Source organism: Mustelus asterias, chromosome 7 (genome assembly GCF_964213995.1).
Source record: "Mustelus asterias chromosome 7, sMusAst1.hap1.1, whole genome shotgun sequence".
In the NCBI taxonomy this organism is placed as follows: Eukaryota; Metazoa; Chordata; class Chondrichthyes; order Carcharhiniformes; family Triakidae; genus Mustelus; species Mustelus asterias.
In genome coordinates, this window is record NC_135807.1 from 39320539 (window position 1) to 39338702 (window position 18164).

Here is an 18164-nt window from a genome sequence, read left to right on the forward strand (position 1 = left end):
AAAAGAAACAGGCTTTTTAAAAAGGGTAGCCAGTCTAAGGCCCAAAACATAGGAACAGGAGCTGGCCATTCAACCTTTAAACCTGTTACACCACTCTGGTAAATCCTGATTGAATAGTCCCTCAACTTAACAATCTTGGTTAATGTCCCTTCGTGAACAAAAATTTGAGTCTTGAAATTTTCAATAAACCTGGCATCTGCACCCTTTTGGGGAGAGTCTCACATTTCCTGTGTGTGGAAAAAAATACTTTCTTATTTCACTTGCAAATGATGTAGTTTAATTTTAAAATTATGTTCATTCATTCTTCACTCTTTCACAAGAGGAAATTGCCTCTCTCCATCTACCCTTTATCATTTTAAACATCTCAGTTCAATCTCCTAAACTCGAGAACAAGTTTATGCAATCTGTCCTCATAATTTAACCTTTTAAGCACTGGTATCCTCCTGGTGATCTGCACTGTTTTTTTTGGCCTAACTTATACCTACATCAGTTTACACCCCCTCACCCAAAGCAGTTATCATAGACAAGACTAAACCTATCCTCAAATTCATTACGTCTAAATGGATCAATGAAATCAGTGGTCCTAGTATTGGCCACTGAAGAACCCCACCGTGTGCCTTCTTCCAGTCCGAAAAACAACCATTCACCACTACTCTTGTTTTCTGTCACTAAACCAACTTCAGTATCCATGCTGCCAATGTCCCTTTTATTCCTTGGGCTTTTCCTGACACACGTGTTACATGCTACGTTATCATATATGCCTTTTGAAAGTCCATGTATTCCACATCAACAGCATTATTCTCATCAACCTTTTCTTCTACATCATCAAAAAACTCAATCAGGTTAAACACAATTTGCCTTGAACAAATCCATGCAGTTTTTCTCACTTAGTTCACATTTGTTCAAAAGATTATTAATTTTGTCCCAAATTAAGGTTTCTGAAAGCTTTCCTAACATTGAGATTAAACTGATTGGTCTAAAGTTACACCCTTTTTTGAAAAAACATTTGCAATCCTCTGGTACCAACACCAACCGCACCTGCTGAGAAGAACTGGGAGATTAAGGCTAGTGTTCTGCAATTTTCACCCTTAACTCCCAGTTTCCTTGAATGCATCTGATCTTGACCTGGTGACTTAGAAATTTTAAGTGCAGCAGCCGTTCTAATGCCTTCTCTTCAACAGTTTTTAGTCCATCCAGTGTCTCAACTACTTTCACCATGACTTTAACAGCATCTTCTTCCTTGATAAAGACAGAGGTAAAGCCAGGCCTTTGCCTTCTACCTTCTATCTCCATTCACAAATTCCCTCCCTGATCCCTAGTCGGCCCTAACCTTCCTTTTACCATTTATATGCATATGGAAGACTCTGGTATTTTGCTTTATGTTAGCTGCCAGTCTTTTCTCATACTCTTTGCATCTCCTTACTTTTTCATTCCCACTCTGAATGTTCTATATTCAACCAAATTCTTACTTGTATTATCAACTCATTCCCCAAAACCAGCTCCAGCATTGCCTCCTTCCTCGTTGGTCCAAAAACATACTGATCTAGAAAATTCTCCTGAACAAACTTCGGAAATGCTTAGCTTCCTTCTCTGTCTTTTACACAGTTACTATCTCTCTTCTTTCCTGACTTTAACATCCATCCCTTTATACAAATCTGAGACTTTTCTTTATATTAAAAGGTGCTACACAAATATAAGTACATATTATAGCCACATCGAGCCTGACATTTGGCACCTTTTCTCACCTGGATAAGGTTGGGGTACAGGCCAGCAAGTAGCACACCTTTAATCAGTTCTTCCTCCCCGCTGTACTGGTTACACAAGGAGTAGGAACGTGTGCTGTCTGAAGGATTTGACACCAAGAAGGCATTGTAAACATTTTCAGAGAATTGAAGAATCAATCCTGGAGTACAAACAGTTTCATGTTAGTTAAGGAAGAAAATTAAATATAATTATTGTATTTGCATTGCAGAACTAAATATGTTACAATGACTTAGAAACGTAGAAACTAAAAGCAAGAGTGGGCTGTTCGGCCCTTCGAGCCTGCTCTGTCATTCATCCTGATCATGGCTGATCATCGAATTCAATATCCTGATCCCCCCCTTTCCCTCATATCCCTTTAGCCCCAAGAGCTATATCTATTTTCTTCTTGAAATCAGACAATGTTTTGGCCTCAACTACATTCTGTGGTAGTGAATTCTACATATTCACCACCCTCTGGGTGAAGAAATTTCTCCTCACCTCAGTTCTAAAAGATTTACACCTTATCCTCAAACTGTGACCCCTAGTTCTGGACTCCCTCACCATTGGAAACATTCTTTCTGAATCTACCCTGTCTAACCCTGTTAGAATTTTATGAGTTTCAATGAGATCCCCCCTCTCTCTTCTAAACTCCAGTGAATATAATTCTAACTGACTTAGTCTCTCCTCATATGACAGACCTGCCATCCCAGGAATCAACCTGGTAAACCTTCACTGTACTCCTTCTATAGCAAGGACCTTCTTCCTCAGACTTGACTGAGATAAATAGACATAATTAAATGAAAGCTAATTTATTACTGATATTCCAAACTTAGTAAGGGGTTCCAGCCATTGGGTTAACGCAGGCTACTGTGGTAATCTATCTTTTTAACCTCATGCTTCCATCTGAGTGCTACACCCGTTAACATTCAGTTCCCAAGTTCATCTCCCTTTTATCCCACATTCATACAACTCTCGTTTTAGCTGCTTCAGCTCAGATTATATCATTGTGTCTTCATCATTTGGACTCCTCACCTTCCCTGTTCAAGTGCTTTTATTAGTTTAAAGACCTCTTTTGCCAACTTTACCATGCAGTCATCAGAACTCAATCCCTGCTAAAACATCATTGAACTTTCACCAAAATAATTATCCCCACATGGAATGCACGTAGCCAAACAAAGTGCTCCCAAGGAGCTTCAACCAGCCCTCTGAAATGTTTGGAAGACTTTGGCACCTTGTTAATCAATTCCTAGTGGTAATTTGAAATGCAGGAAGTGTGCAATATTTCCTACAACAAACTGGGTCCAGAATCACAACTGAGCCTTGCTAATCCATTTCCATTTCTGAAATCTTCCAGAAGAGCAGATAGAGAAGGGATAAAGGGCTTGCAGTAGCATACACTTCAACTAGAATGGGAAAGTAGACTAGCTTGACACATTCAAATAGACTTCAATAATTTCTATAGGTATGTAATAGGAAGAGATTAATAAAAACAAATGTCAACCCATTAGGGCAGAGACAGATGAAATTACAATGAGGATTAGGGAAATGGAAGAGACATTAAACAAATGGGATCCAAGGGGCTGTTGCCTTGTGGATCCAGAACTGGCTTGCCTGCAGAAGGGAAGGCAGAGAGTGGTTGTAGATGGGTCTTTTTCTGAATGGAGGTCGGTCCCCAGTGGAGTGCCCCAGGGATCTGTTCTGGGACCCTTGCTGTTTGTCATTTTCATAAATGACCTGGATGAGGAAGTGGAGGGATGGGTTGGTAAGTTTGCCGACGACATGAAGGTTGGTGGTGTTGTGGATAGGTTGGAGGGATGTCAGAAGCTGCAGCGTGACATAGATAGGATGCAAGACCAGGCGGAGAAGTGGCAGATGAACTTCAACCCGGACAAATGTGTAGTGGTCCACTTTGGCAGGTCAAATGGGATGAAGGAGTATAATATCAAGGGTAAGACTCTTAGCAGTGTAGAGGATCAGAAGGACCTTGGGGTCCGGGTCCATAGGACCCTTAAATCGGCCTCGCAGGTAGAGGAGGTGGTTAAGAAGGCGTATGGTGTGCTGGCCTTCATCAATTGAGGGATTGAGTTTAGGAGTCGGGAGATAATGATGCAACTTTATAAGACCCTCGTCAGACCCCACTTGGAGTACTGTGCTCAGTTCTGGTCGCCTCATTACAGGAGGGATGTGGAAATGATGAAAGGGTGCAGAGAAGATTTACAAGGATGTTGCCTGGATTGGTTGGCATGCTTATGAGGATAGGTTGAGGGAGCTCGGTCTTTTCTCCTTGGAGAGACGAAGGATGAGAGGTGACCTGATAGAGGTGTACAAGATGTTGAGAGGTATAGATCGGGTGGATTCTCGGAAGCTTTTTCCCAGGGCTGAAATGGCTGCTACGAGAGGACACAGGTTTAAGGTGCTGGGGAGTAGGTACAGAGGAGATGTCAGGGATAAGTTTTTCACTCAGAGGGTGGTGGGTGAGTGGAATCAGCTGCCGTCAGTGGTGGTGGAGGCAAACTCGATAGGGTCTTTTAAGGGGCTTCTGGATGAGTACATGAGACTTAATAGGATTGAGGGTTATAGGTAAGCCTATATATAAGCCTAGGTAAGTAGGGACATGACTGTCGCAACTTGTGGGCCGAAGGGCCTGTTTGTGCTGTATTTCTTTTCTATGTTCTTTTTCTAATATTTTGTATCTGTCAAAGTAGGAGACATAGCAAAACTAGGGAAATAATGGGAGACCAAGGCTTCCGCAAAAGTGAGGAGCTTAAAGAAATCAGTATAAATCAAAAAACTACCGAAACAATTAACGGGAATAAGTGGCAATAAATCCCCTGAGCCTGACAACCTGCATCCGAGGATTAGAAAGGAGGTAATGGCAGAGAAAATGGATGCATAGGTTTCGATCTTCCAGAATTTCTTAGATTCCAGGATAGTTCCCAACAATTAGAAGGTATCAAATGTAACCCCATTATTTAAGAAAGAAGGAAGAGAACCATAGAATCCCAATAGTGCATAAAGAGGCCATCTGGCCCATTGAGTCTGCACCAACTCTCCAAAAGAGCATCCCACCCAGGCCTTCCTGTCTGCTCCATCCCTGTAACCCCATGCATTCACCATGGCTAATCCATCTAAACGATACATCTTTGGAAACTAAGGGGCAATTTAGCATGACCAATCTACCTGCACATCTTTGGACTGTGGGAGGAAACCGGAACAACCGAAGGAAACACACAGACATGGGGAGGACATGCAAACTCCACATAGTCACCCAAGCTCAAATCGAACCTGGGTCTGGCACTGAGGGAGCAGTGCTAACCAAAACAGGGAACTATAGGCCAGTTAGCTTAATGTCAGTAGTAGGGAAAAATGCTACATTCTGTAGCGGCACAGTGGTTAGCACTGCTGCTTCACAGCACCAAGTTCCTGGGTTCAATCTCAGGCTTGGACCACTATCTGTGTGAAGTTTGCATATTCTCCCCATATCTGCGTGGGTTTCCTCCCACATTCTGAAAGACGTGCTGGTTAGGTGCATTGACCCGAACAGGCGCCGGACTGTGGTGACGAGGGGAATTTCACAGTAACTTCATTGCAGTGTTAATGTAAACCTTACTTATGACGAATAAACTTTAATTTAATTTTATTAGGGACATGCTAACAGGGCTCTTGGAAAATCAGAATATAATTAAGCAGAGTCAACAGATTTATGAAAGGGAAATCATGTTTGACAAGGATATACCTAAAAGGATAGATGTAGGGGAACCAGTGGATATAGTATTTCAAGCATTCAATAAGGTGTCAAAGGAGGGATGGCACGGTGGCACAATGGTTATCACTGCTGCCTCACAGTACCAGGGATCCGGGTTCAATTCCTGGCTTGGGTCACTGCCTGTGTGGAGTTTGCACATTCTCTCCGTGTCTGCGTGGGTTTCCTCTAGGTGCTCCGGTTTCCTCCCACAGTCCAAAGATGTGCGGGTCAGGTTGATTGGCCATGCTAAATTGCCCCTTAGTGTCAGGAGGATTAGCAGGGTAAATACGTGGAGTTACGGGAATAGGGGCTGGGTGGGATTGTGGTCGGTGCAGACTCGATGGGCCGAATGGCCACCTTCTGCACTGTAGGGATTCTATGATTATTTCTATTCTATGATAGAAGTACAATATATTAGCATGCATTGAGAATTGGTTAATGGACAGAAAAATGAAGTTGAACAAAGAAGACATTTCCAGGTTGTCAGGCTGTAACTGTCGAGGCTGGGGGAGGGAACTGGAAAGATGAGTACTTTGGCCTCAGTTATTTACAATCTATATTAATGACTTAGATGAGCAAACTGAGTGTAACGTTTTCAAATTTGATGATGTTGCAAAGTTGGGTAGAAAAGTGAACAGTGAGGAAACCACAAAGAGGCTACAGAGGGATTTAATAGAAACCCTACAGTAAAGAAGTATGCCTTGGGCCCATTAAGTCTGCACTGGCAACAATCCCACCTGGGCCCTATCCATGTAACCCCACAACATATTTACCCCATTAATCCTGCTAACCCATACATCCCGGAACACTAAGGGGCAATTTTAGCATGGCCAATGCACCTAACCCGCACATCTTTGGACTGTGGGAGGAAACCGGAGCACCCGGAGGAAACCCACGCAGACACGAGGAGAATGTGCAAACTCCACACAGACAGTGACCCAAGCCGGGAATCGAACCCAGGTCCCTGGAGCTGAGGCAGCAGTGCTAACCACTGTGCCGCCCTAAGATTTGGACAGATTGCGTGGGCAAGGACATGGCAAATTATATATAATTTACCAAGTGTGAAGTTATCCATTTTGGTAGGAAAATAAAAGAGCAGAATATATTTTGAATGGATAGAGGCTGTGGAAATATCTGCATTCAGAGGGATCTGGGTGTTCTTGCACATGAATCATAGAATGTTAATATGCAGGTCCAGTAAGTAATTAGGAAGGCAAATGGGATGTTAGCTTTTGTTGCAAAGGGATTGGAGTACAAGAGTAAAAAGGTCTTATTAAAATTATATAGGGCATGGGTGAGGCTGCATGTGTGAAATTTTGGTGGTCTCACCTAAGGAAGGACGAACTTGCCCAGTAAGGAGTGCACCAAAGATTCAATAGACTGGTTCCTCTGATGAGAGGATTGTCCTTGGGGTACAGATGAGAAGACTAGACATATATTCCCTAGAGTTTAGAAGAATGAGAGGTGAGCTAATGGAATCATATAGAATTCTTAAGGAGCTCAACAGAGCTGGGGAATCTAGAATAGGGGTCACAGTCTCAGAATAAGGATTGGCCATTTAGGACGGATGTGAGGAGAAATTTTTTCACACAAAGGGTTGGGAATCTTTAGAATTCTCCATCTGTGAAAGCTGAGGTTGCTTCGTCATTGGATAAAATCAAGACAGATATTTACTATGGGTTAATGCAGAATGTGAAGTTGAGATGCCGATCAACCATGATGGTACTGAATGGTGGAACAGGCACAAAGGGTCAAATGATCTACTCCAACTTAGGGTCTTATATTCCTAATACAAGACTAATTCCTCCAATTCTAACCTCATTATTGCAGACTGTCCAACCTACCATGAATAAAGCGAAGGCTCGGAGCATACAGCATGTTCTCTTCCAGGTATTCTTTCTTGGAGTCTGCGTCACGCTCCTGCAGAACTTTCTTCCAGCCTTCAACAGCTTTAATAAACGCCATATGATCACTTCGGCTCTCCCCACTCAGACGTGCTTTAGCCTAAAGAACGAGGCAGAACCTGGGTTTGTACAGCAACTTGGAAAGAGTAGAGATGTTTGGCTTATTCTCTTCAGAGCAGAGAAGGTCAAGGGGAAATTTAAAAGCTGTTTAACTTTGTGAGGGGCTTTGTTCATTTTTCCCAACTACTCTGTGCGGAGTTTGCACATTTTCCCCGTGTCTGTGTGGGTTTCCTCCAGGTGCCTCCCACAGTCCAAATATATGTGGGTTAGGTTGACTGGCCATGATAAATTGCTCCTTAAATGTCAGGGGGGATTAGGAGGGTGAATATGTGAGGTTATGGGAATAGGACAAGACCTGGGTGGGATTGTTGTCAGTGCAGACTCGATGGGCCAAATGGTCTCCTTCTGCACTGTAGATTCTATGATTCTGTACTCTCCACTGACAAGTGGATTGGTAGCCAGATGATACAGGTGAACATACAAACATACAAATTAGGAGTAGCAATAGGCCTTTTGGCCTCTCGCACTTGCTCTGCCATTTGATAAAGTCATGGCTGACTTGATTGTGGCTTCAACTCTTCTCTCCTTTTACTCTGATATCCTCTGATTCTTGTCAATCAAGAATCTATCTAACTCAGCCTTAAAAAATATTCAATGACCACTCTTTGAAGAAGAGAACTCCACAGACTAACAACACTCTCAGAAAAAAAAATTCTCCTCATCTCAGTTCAAAATAAGGGATCTCCCATTTAAGACAATGTCCCAAGTTAGTCTCTCCCACAAGGGGAAACGTCCTTTCAGCATCCACCTGTCAAGTCCCCTCAGATCTTATGTTTCAATAAGATCATCTTTCATTCTTCTAAACTCCAATGGATATAGACCCAGTCTATCCAACATTTCCTCATAAGATAACCCTTTCATCCCAGGAATCAGTCAAGCGAATACCCTCTGAGCTGCTTCTGACACAATTGTAGCCTTTCTTAAGGAAACTAAAACTCTCTCAGTGCTCCAGATATGGCTTCACCAATGCCCTGTACAACTGTAGCAAAATTTCCTTACTGCCATATTCCATTCTCCTTGCATTAAATGACAACATTCAATTTGCCTTCCTAATTACTGCTGCATCTCCACCATAACTTTTACGATTCAAGTACCACAACACCAAGATCTCGCTATACCGCAGTTCTGTAATCTCTCTCCATTTAAATAACATACAGCTTTTCTATTCCTCCTACCAAAGGGACTAGTTCACATTTTTCAATTTTTCCCATTCTTGTAACCTACCTATATCCCTTTGCAGATTCCTTATGTCTTTCTCACAGCTTACACAGGATGTGGCAGTCACTGACTAGGCCAGCATTTATGTTGCCCATCCCTATTGCCCTTCAGGTGGTGCTGCTGAGCTGCCTTCTTGAACTGCTTCAGTCCATGTGATGCACGTACAACAACAGTACTGGTAGGGAGAGAATTCCAGGATTTTGACCCAGTGATAGTGAAGGAACAGCGACATGTTTCAAGTCAGCATGGTGTGTGACTTTGAAGGAAACTTGTAAGTGTTGATATTCCAATGCATCTGCTGCCCTAGTCCTGGGTGGTAGAGGTTGTGGGTTTGAAAGGTGCTGTTGAAGTAGCCTTGGTGAGTTGCTGCAGTGTGTTTTGCAGATGGTTACACATGGCTGTCACTGTGCGTTGGTGAAGGAGGGAGTGAATGGTGGATGGGGTACAAATCAAGCAGGTTGCTTTGTCCTGGATGGTGCTGAGTTTCTTGAGTGTGCTGTTGGAGTTGCACTCATCCATGCAGGTGGGGAGTATTCTATCACACTCGTGCCTTGTAGATGGTGGACATGCTCTGGGGAGTCAGAAAGTGAGTTACTCACTGCAGAATTGCCAGCCTCTGATCTGCTCTTATAGCCACAGTATTTATATGGTTGGTCCAGTTCAGTTTCTGGTCAATGGTAACCCCCAGGATGTTGATAGTAGGGAATTCAGCAATGGTAATGCCATTGAATATCAAGAGGAGACAGTTGGATTCGCTCTTGTTGGAGATGGTCATTGCTTGGCACTTGTGTGGTGCAAATGTTACTTGCCATTAACATCCCAAGCTCGGATATTGTCCAGGTCCTGCTGCATTTGGACATGGACTGCATCAGTATCTGAGGAGTCGCAAATGATACTGAACATTGTGCAATCCTCAGTGAACATCCCCATTTCTGACATTATGGAGGGAAGGTCATTGATGAAACAGTTGAAGATGGTTAGGCCCAGGACACTACCCTGAGGAATGCCTGCAGTGATGTCCTGCAGCTGAGATGATCGACCTCCAGCCACCACAAACATCTTCCTTTTTGTTAAATATAACTCCAACCAGGACAGGGTTTTCCCCCTGATTCCCAGTGACTCCAGTTTTAATAGGGCTCTTTGATGTCACACAGTCAAATGTTGCCTTGTCACTCTCACCTCACCTTTTGACTTCAACTCCTTTGCCCACGTTTGAATGAAGGTTATAATAAGGTCAAGAGCTAACTGGCCCTGGCAAAATCCAAACTCTGAGTAAGTGCACTCAGAGATAGTACTGTTGATGGCGCCTTCCATCACTTTGCTGAATCAAATCTGCTGAAGACTGTCACCTGTGATGCTGAAGACCTCAGGAGGGAGCCAAGATGGATCATCGACACGGAACTTCTGGCTAAATATTGTTGCAAATGCTTCAGCATTATCTTTTGCCCTGATGTGCTGGGCTCCCTCGTCATTGAGAATGGGGTATTTATGGAATCTTCTCCTTCAGTTAGTTGATTAACTGTCCATCACAATTGAAGACTGGATTTGGTAAGACTGCAGAGCTTGGATCTGAGCTGAAGGTTGTGGGATCCCTTAGCTCTGTCAAAAGCTGCTTTTGCTGTTTGGCGTGTAAGTAGCCCTGTGCTGTAGCTTCACCAGTTTTCGCAACTCATTTTTAGGTATTTCAGCTGTTGCTTCAGACATGCTCTTCTGCACTCTTTATTGAACCAAGGTTGATCCTCTGGCTTAGTGGTAATGGTAGAGTGAGGGATGGGCCATGAGGTTACAGATTGTGGTTGAGTATAATTCTGCTGCTGTTGATGGCCCACAGCGCCTTGTGGATGGTCAGTTTTGAGTTGCTAGATTTGTTCAAAATCTATCCCATTTAGAAATGGCGGTAGTGCCACACAATGCAATGGAGGATATCCGCAATGTGAAGATGGGATTTTGTCTCCACAAGGACAGTGCAGAGGTTACCCCTACCAATACTGTCATGGACAGGTATATCTGCAACAGGCAGGTGAGTGAGGACAAGGTCAATTGGGTTTTTCCCTCTCGTTGGTTCCCTCATCACCTGCTGCTTACCCAGTCTAACAGCTAAGTTCTTTAGGGCTCAACCAGTTCAGTCGGTAGTGGAGTTACTGAGCCACTCTTGGTGGTGCACATTGAACTTCCCCACCAGGGGTACATTCTGGGCCCTTGCCACCCTCAGTGCCTCCTCCAAAAGCTGGCATCCATGAGGCGCTATGGGCTATCTGCAGCAGCATAATTGTATACAACCACAATCTGTAACCTGATGGCCTGGAATATCCCCCACTCTTAACATTACCATCAAACCATGGGATAAACCCTGGCTGAGGGTTTAAACTAAAATGGCAGGGGGATGGGAACCTTTGTAAGGAGTCAAGAGGAGGGGGAAGCAAGGACAAGAACAAAAGATAGAAATGGGAATATGAAAAGTGAGAGCAGAGAAATTGAAGGCCAGAATCAAACAGGGCCACAGTGAAAAATAATGGGAATGGGACAAGGAATATTAAAAATGCAAGCCTTAAGGCTTTGTGCCTTAATGCGCGGAGCATTCGCAACGAAGTGGATGAATTAATCGCAAAACTAGATGTAAACGCGTATGATATGGTCGGGATTTCAGAGACATGGATGAAGGGTGACCAAGGTGAGAACTGAACATCCAGGAGTATTCAGTATTTAGGAAGGGCAGACCAAAAGCAAAAGGCGGTGAGACTGCATTGCTGGTTAAAGAGGAAATTAATGCAATAGTGAGGAAGTATGTTGGCTTCAACGACGTGGATTCTTTATGAGTGGAGCTGAGAAACACCATGGAGCAAAAAACATTAGTGGACATTGTATATAGACCCAAACTGTCATGGTGATCTTGGGGATGGCATTACACAGGAAACTAGACATGCATGTGAAAAAGGAACATCTGTAATTATGGATGACTTTAATCTGTATACAGATTGGGCAAATCAAATTGGTAACAATACGTAGAGGAGGAAATTCCTGGAGTACAGGATGGTTTTCTGGACCAATACGTTGAGGAACCAACTGGAGAACAAGCCATCCTAGAGTGGGTATTATGTGATGAGAAAGGAATAATTGGCAATCTAGTTGTGCGAGACCCCTGGGGGATAGAATTCATCAAGATGGAGAGTGAGATTGTTGATTCTGAGGCTAGGGTCCTGAATCCAAATAAAGCAAACTACGAAGGTATGAGGTGCGAGTTAGTTATGATGGATTGGGGAATGTTACTTAAAGGGATGATGGTGGATTGGCAATGGCAAACATTCAAAGAGTGCACGGGTGAACTGCAACAATTGTTCATTCCTGTCTGGCACAAAAGTAAAACGGGAAAGGTGGCCAAACCATGGCTTACAAGGAAAATTAGAGAAAGTGTTAGATCCAAGGTAGAGGCATGCATATTGGCCAGAAAAAACAGCAGACCTGAGGATTGGGGGCAGTTCAGAATTCAGCAAAAGAGAAGAAAGGGACTGATTAAGAAGGGGAAAATAGTGTATGAGAGTAAGCTTATGGGGAACATAAAAACTGACTGTAAAAGCTTCTATAGATATGTGAAGAAAAAAGATTGAAGACAAATGTCCCAAATCTTTACAGTCAGAAACGGGAATTCATAACAGGGAGCAAAGAAATGGCTGACCAACTAAATACATATTTTGGCTCTGTCTTCACAAAGTAGGACTAGAAATGTACTAGGAATGTTGGGGGACACAGGATTTAGTGGGTGGGAGGAACTGAAGGAAATCAGTATTAGTGGGGAAATGGTGTTGGGGAAACTGGTGGGATTGATAAATCCCCAGGGCCTGATAATCTACATCCCAGAGTACTTAAGGAAATGGCCCTGGAGCTAAGAGGAGGATGCAAAGATGCTTCAGTGTGATTTGGATAAGTTGAGTGAGCAAATGCATGGCAGATGCAGTTTTAATGTGGATAACGGTGAGGTTCTCTACTTTGGTAGAAAAAACAGGAAAGGATATTATCTTAAAGGCTATAGATTGAGAGAGGGGAATGTGTAATGAGACCTAGGTGTCCTTGTACACTAGTTGCTGAACGTAAGCATGAAGATCCAGCAGGTGGTAAAGAAGACAAATGGTATGTTGGTCTTCATAGCGAGAGTATTCTATTTCAGGAGCAGGGATGTCTTGCTGTAAATATGCACAGCCTTGGTGAGACCACACCTGGAATATTGTGTGCAGTTTTGGTCTCCTTGTCTGAGGAAGCATGTTCTTGCTATGAATGGAGTGCAGTGAAGATTTACCAGACTGAATCCTGGGATGGCAGGACTGATTTATGAGGAGAGATCGAGTTGATTAGGATTACATTCATTGGAGTTTAGAAGAATGAGGGGGGAATCAATCATTTATCCCTAACCCCTGCATTGCTTTAGTTTACCAATCCTCTATTCATGCTAATATGTTATCCTCAATGTGCTCTTATTTTGTGTAGTAACATTTGATGCTTTTAAATGCTTTTTGGAAAGTACACACCATTTACACGTTTCTCTTTATCCCTGTTGTTTGTTACTTACAACTCCAATAAATTAGTCAAACATAATTTCCCTTTCACAAAACCATGTTGACTCAACTTGATCGCATCATGATTTTCTAAGTATCCTGCTATAATCTCCTTAAAAATAGATTCTAGCATTTTTCCTATGACAAACGTTAGACTAACTGGCCTACAGTTTCCTGCTTTCTATCTCCTTCCTTTTTTGAATAGAGGAGCTACATTCACTATTTTCCAATCTGATGGGAGCTTTCCCGAATTGAGGGAATTTTTGAAAATTCCAACCAATGCACCTACTAGCTCTTTTTTAAATCCTAGGATGAAGCCCACCAGGATCGGGGATTTGTCAGCCTTTAGTTCCAACAGTTTTCACAATATTCTTTCTCTGGTGATTGTAATTGGTTAATTTCCTTCCTCCCTTTCGCCTCTTGATTTACAAGTATTCTGGGATCGTTACTTGTTTCTTCTACAATGAAGACAGGCACAAAATAATTTTTCAATGTTTCTGGCATGTTACGATAATTGGCAAATGAAAGGTGATGAGAATTTTCTTTAAAGACAGTGAGTTGTGATTTGGATTGCACTGCCTGGCAGAGAGGTGGAAACAGATTCAAGAGTTATTTTCAACAGAGAATTAGACATGTAGACAAAAAGGGCTATGGGGAAAGAACAGGAGAGTAGAACGAATTAGATAGCTTTATCAATGAGCCAGCAATAGGAACCCTTGGGCTGATTGCAATTTATCCAGCACAGAGGAAAACCAATGTCTCTCAAAATCATACTGTAGTGCCTGGTATGAGAACAGCAGAATAACAATAATCTTGATGAATTCATCAATAAAGACAGAGAAAGGGAGAGCCATGGAGAGATTTGAAAACAAGAATGAGAGCTTTAAAATCAAGACTTTGCTTGACTGGAAACCAGTGAAGGTCAGCAAGTACAGGCGTGACAGGTGAACAGTCGTTGGTACAGTTAGGCAGCAGAGTTTTGGATTGCCTCAAACCTATGGTGGGCAGAGTGTGGGAGACCAGCCAGGAGTGGCATTGGAATAGTCTAGAGGTAACAAAAGCACGAATGAAGCTTGCAGCATCAATTGAGCTAGAAAGGGACAAAGTTGAGCAACTCTGCAGAGGTGGAAATAGACAAGTCTTAGTGATGGTGCAAATATGTGATTAAAACCTCAATTTGGGGTAAAACATGAAAAGAAAAGGCTGCAAACAGTCTGGCTTGGTCATAGACAGTTACCAGGAGGAGAAATAGAATAGGAGATAAGAGAGATAGAGTCGGTAGCTACGAAACAGAGCTTTGAATGGGATGGGGAGGGTGTGTGTGTGTAAACAATGACTTCAGTCTTTCTGATTTTAATTGGAAGAAATTTCTGCTCATCCAGTGCTGCCTGTTGACAAGCAGTCTGATAATTTAACAATGTAAAGGAGACAAGGGAGATGGAAGTGAGGGAGAGCTGGAAGAGGAAAGTCTACATTTTTCTAGGTTTTATTCCCACAGCGCACTGAAGAATAAATCTTATAGACAGAACTAGAATCTTATGGCTCATTTCAATGTAATCCAGCCCAGGAACATGGTCTCAATGTCCAGACATGTCCAATAATTTAAAGCTAAACCTGAGAGAAAATCCATGCCCATGTCTTTTCTGATCTTCACCATAGCTCACTAGGTAAGGTCTGGGGATATGGTTTGGATACAGATGGAGGCCTTTTGAAATATAAGATGTTGAGAGGCATAGATCGGGTGGACCCTCAGAGGCTTTTTCCCAGGGTGGAAATGGCTGCTACGAGAGGACACAGGTTTAAGGTGCTGGGGTGTAGGTACAGGGGAAATGTTAGGGGGAAGTTTTTCACACAGAGGGTGGTGGGCGAGTGGAATCGGCTGCCGTCAGTGGTGGTGGAGGCAAACTCAATAGGGTCTTTTAAGAGACTCCTGGATGAGTACATGGGCCTTAATAGGATGGAGGGTTATAGGTAGGCCTAAAAGGTAGGGATATGTTCGGCACAACTTGTGGGGCCGAAGGGCCGGTTTTGTGCTGTAGTTTTCTATGTTTCTATGAAATAATAGTTAACTAGAAGTTTTGGTCAAAATGCACCCACTGTTAAGTTGGGGTAACTGATTCTACAGCAGCAAAGACGATTGAGGGGGAGAAACAGCAATGGGTAGCAGCAGATGGACAAACATAGGGAGGAGCGAACAAGGGAGCTGACTGTCCAGGAATTATCTTGCAAGTTGTTCTCTGGACTTTGTGAGGCAGATTCAGAAATATTAATTGTTGTTCAACTGATTTGGACTTCTTGTCCTGATGTTAGATTGTGATTAAATAATCAGTATCCCAAATAAACATCACCTCTAATCAAACTCTCAATCATTTGCCCGAAACTTGCTTTATTTTCTGATTACACTCCTGTGAAACACCTTAGGATGTTTTCCTATGTTAAAGGCACTATATAAATATACTTGTGAAAAACTGATGTTCTTTTAATGGTGTAGAGACCCAGAACTGGTGTTACATTTTCCCCATCATCCTCTGGTCTCCTGTCAATCACCCTTTTCACAGAAAGGAAGCCATGTAATTTGGCTGCTCACTTTGTCAATTCAGGAAGAGACTCACAGAGGTCACTGGGAGAAACTCAGGGGATATGAGTTGCATGTAGGCCACCAGGTGAGGTTGGAGGGTTCCTCTCCCTGAAGGAACCTAGGGAACTGGCTAGGTTTTGGGAAAAATATTTTTCAGGACCAATCTTTCTGGTGCCAGTCCCTCAACGCCCAAGCTAAAAGCTTTAGGTATTTGGCAGAGTTTTGAGGAGAATATTCGATCGTGAACTAATCTACAGAAATACATGTGCATACACCCCATATGTATAAACACACATACACAGCATATACACACACAGACACACGGTATATATACACACACACAATATATATACACACACATACACAGCATATACACACACACACACTGTATCTATCACAGCACATCCCAAATGGAGCAATTTAAACACTAAAAAGCAATATAGTCTCACGTAGACCAAGTACTAGGGAGATTTGAATCATTCTGGTTATCATGTTACAAAAGCCTGGGTAGAATACCACAGCTTTTCTTACATTGCAAATTGGTTTATTTTTACTCTAAACATTAATATTGCATGAAAAGTCTGCATTTGCATATGGAGCAATCTCCACAGTCAAAAAAAACTGGATTCATTTTCTATTCAAATAAACCTCTGAGAGTCTCTTCCTGATTTGACAGCATCAAGCAGACAAATTAAAAGACTGCCTTGATGAGAAATAGATGATTCACAGGAGGCTAGAGGATGATGGGAAACTATGCGGTCCTGCCAAAAACATCCCAGCCTCTGCACAGTTAACCCTTCAAGTGGCATAAACATTAGAATAATTCAGAATCATAGAATCCCTACAGCGCAGAAGAGGCCATTTGGCCTCTCGAATCTGCACCGACTCTGACAGAGTTCCCCACCCAGGCCCTCTCCTCCACCCTATCCCTGTTATCCCAGGCATTTACCCATGGCTAATCCGCTTGATTAAACAATACAAAATTCTCAGAGGCACTTCACAGGTGCAGGATAATATAAAAATGATACTCAGCCAAAGACAAAAGCAGCACTAGGAAACATGACCCAAAGCTTGGTCAAAGAGGTAGGTTTAAGGTGGATCTTAACAAGGGGAAGAAGGTGGGATTTGCATTTTGGAATCACAGCACTTCCATCCAAAAAATAACCCTTTAGTTAATCCTAAAACACCGTTTTTATATAAAATAGAGAGGCACAAATCCTGTAGAACAGGGTTTCCTAAACTCTTCCAGCCATGAACCCTTTTGACTTCCCAAGAGTACTGACAGAACCCTTGAGAAACATCCTTATTATGTTGCAGACCTAAACCACAAAAAAATTGTTTTTGTGCAATATGTACAAACATACAAAAGCAAACCGATAAAAGTCTTTTCTATTTCTTGAGTGTATACGTTAATTATAATTTTAAAATTCTCTTATTCAACAATACTTGAGTCTTATCTTTTTGTACTTTTTAACATGAGGGGCGAAGCTGCTTCCTTGGCTCACATTTGTTTAATATTAATAATGTTGCTGGATTCTCATATCAGACATGCGGCACACATACACACACCGACTCACACCCAAAAGAAATGTACACACACACACTCATCTCTCCCACACTCACCTCTCATATACAAACAGCCCTGTCGACCCTGCAAAGTCCTCCTTACTAACATCTGGGGGCTAGTGCCAAAATTGGGAGAGCTGTCTCACAGACTAGTCAAGCAGCAGCCTGGCATAGTCATTCTCACGGAATCATACCTTACAGATAACACCCCAGACACCACCATGACATCCCTGGATACGTCCTGTCCCACTGGCAGGACAGGCCCAGCAGAGGTGGCGGCACAGTGGTATACAATCAGGGGGGGTTGCCCTGGGAGTCCTTAACATTGACTCTGGACCCCATGAAGTCTCATGGCTTCAGGTTAAACATGGGCAAGGAATCCTCTTACTGGTTACCACCTACCATCCTCCTTCAGCTGGTGAATCAGTATTCCTCCATGTTGAACAACACTTGGAGGAAGCGCTGAGGGTAGCAAGGGCGCAAAATGTACTCTGGGTGGGGGATTTCAATGTCCACCACCAAGAGTGGCTCGGCAGCAGCACTACTGATCGAGTTGGTCGGGTCCTAAAGGATATAACTGCTAGACTGGGTCTGCAGCAGGTGGTGAAGGAACCAACAAGAGGAAATAACATACTTGACCTCATCCTTACCAATCTGCTGGCTGCAGATGCATCTGTCCATGACAGTATCGGTAAGAGTAACCACCCCACAGTCCTTGTGGAGGCGAAGTCCTGCCTTCACAT

General features: G+C 42.9%; 1 protein-coding gene across 1 annotated transcript in view; it reads right to left on the reverse strand.

Annotated features, from left to right (window-relative positions):
* Positions 1-18164, reverse strand: part of dhx30 (DEAH (Asp-Glu-Ala-His) box helicase 30) — a 92730-nt gene that overhangs the window by 9190 nt on the left and 65376 nt on the right. Inside the window, exons 15-16 of the mRNA XM_078215914.1 lie at positions 7333-7492; positions 1746-1903 (exon numbers count right to left, since the gene is read on the reverse strand). Of these exons, the coding sequence (XP_078072040.1) occupies positions 1746-1903; positions 7333-7492 (318 nt within the window). The remainder of the gene's footprint in view (positions 1-1745; positions 1904-7332; positions 7493-18164) is intronic.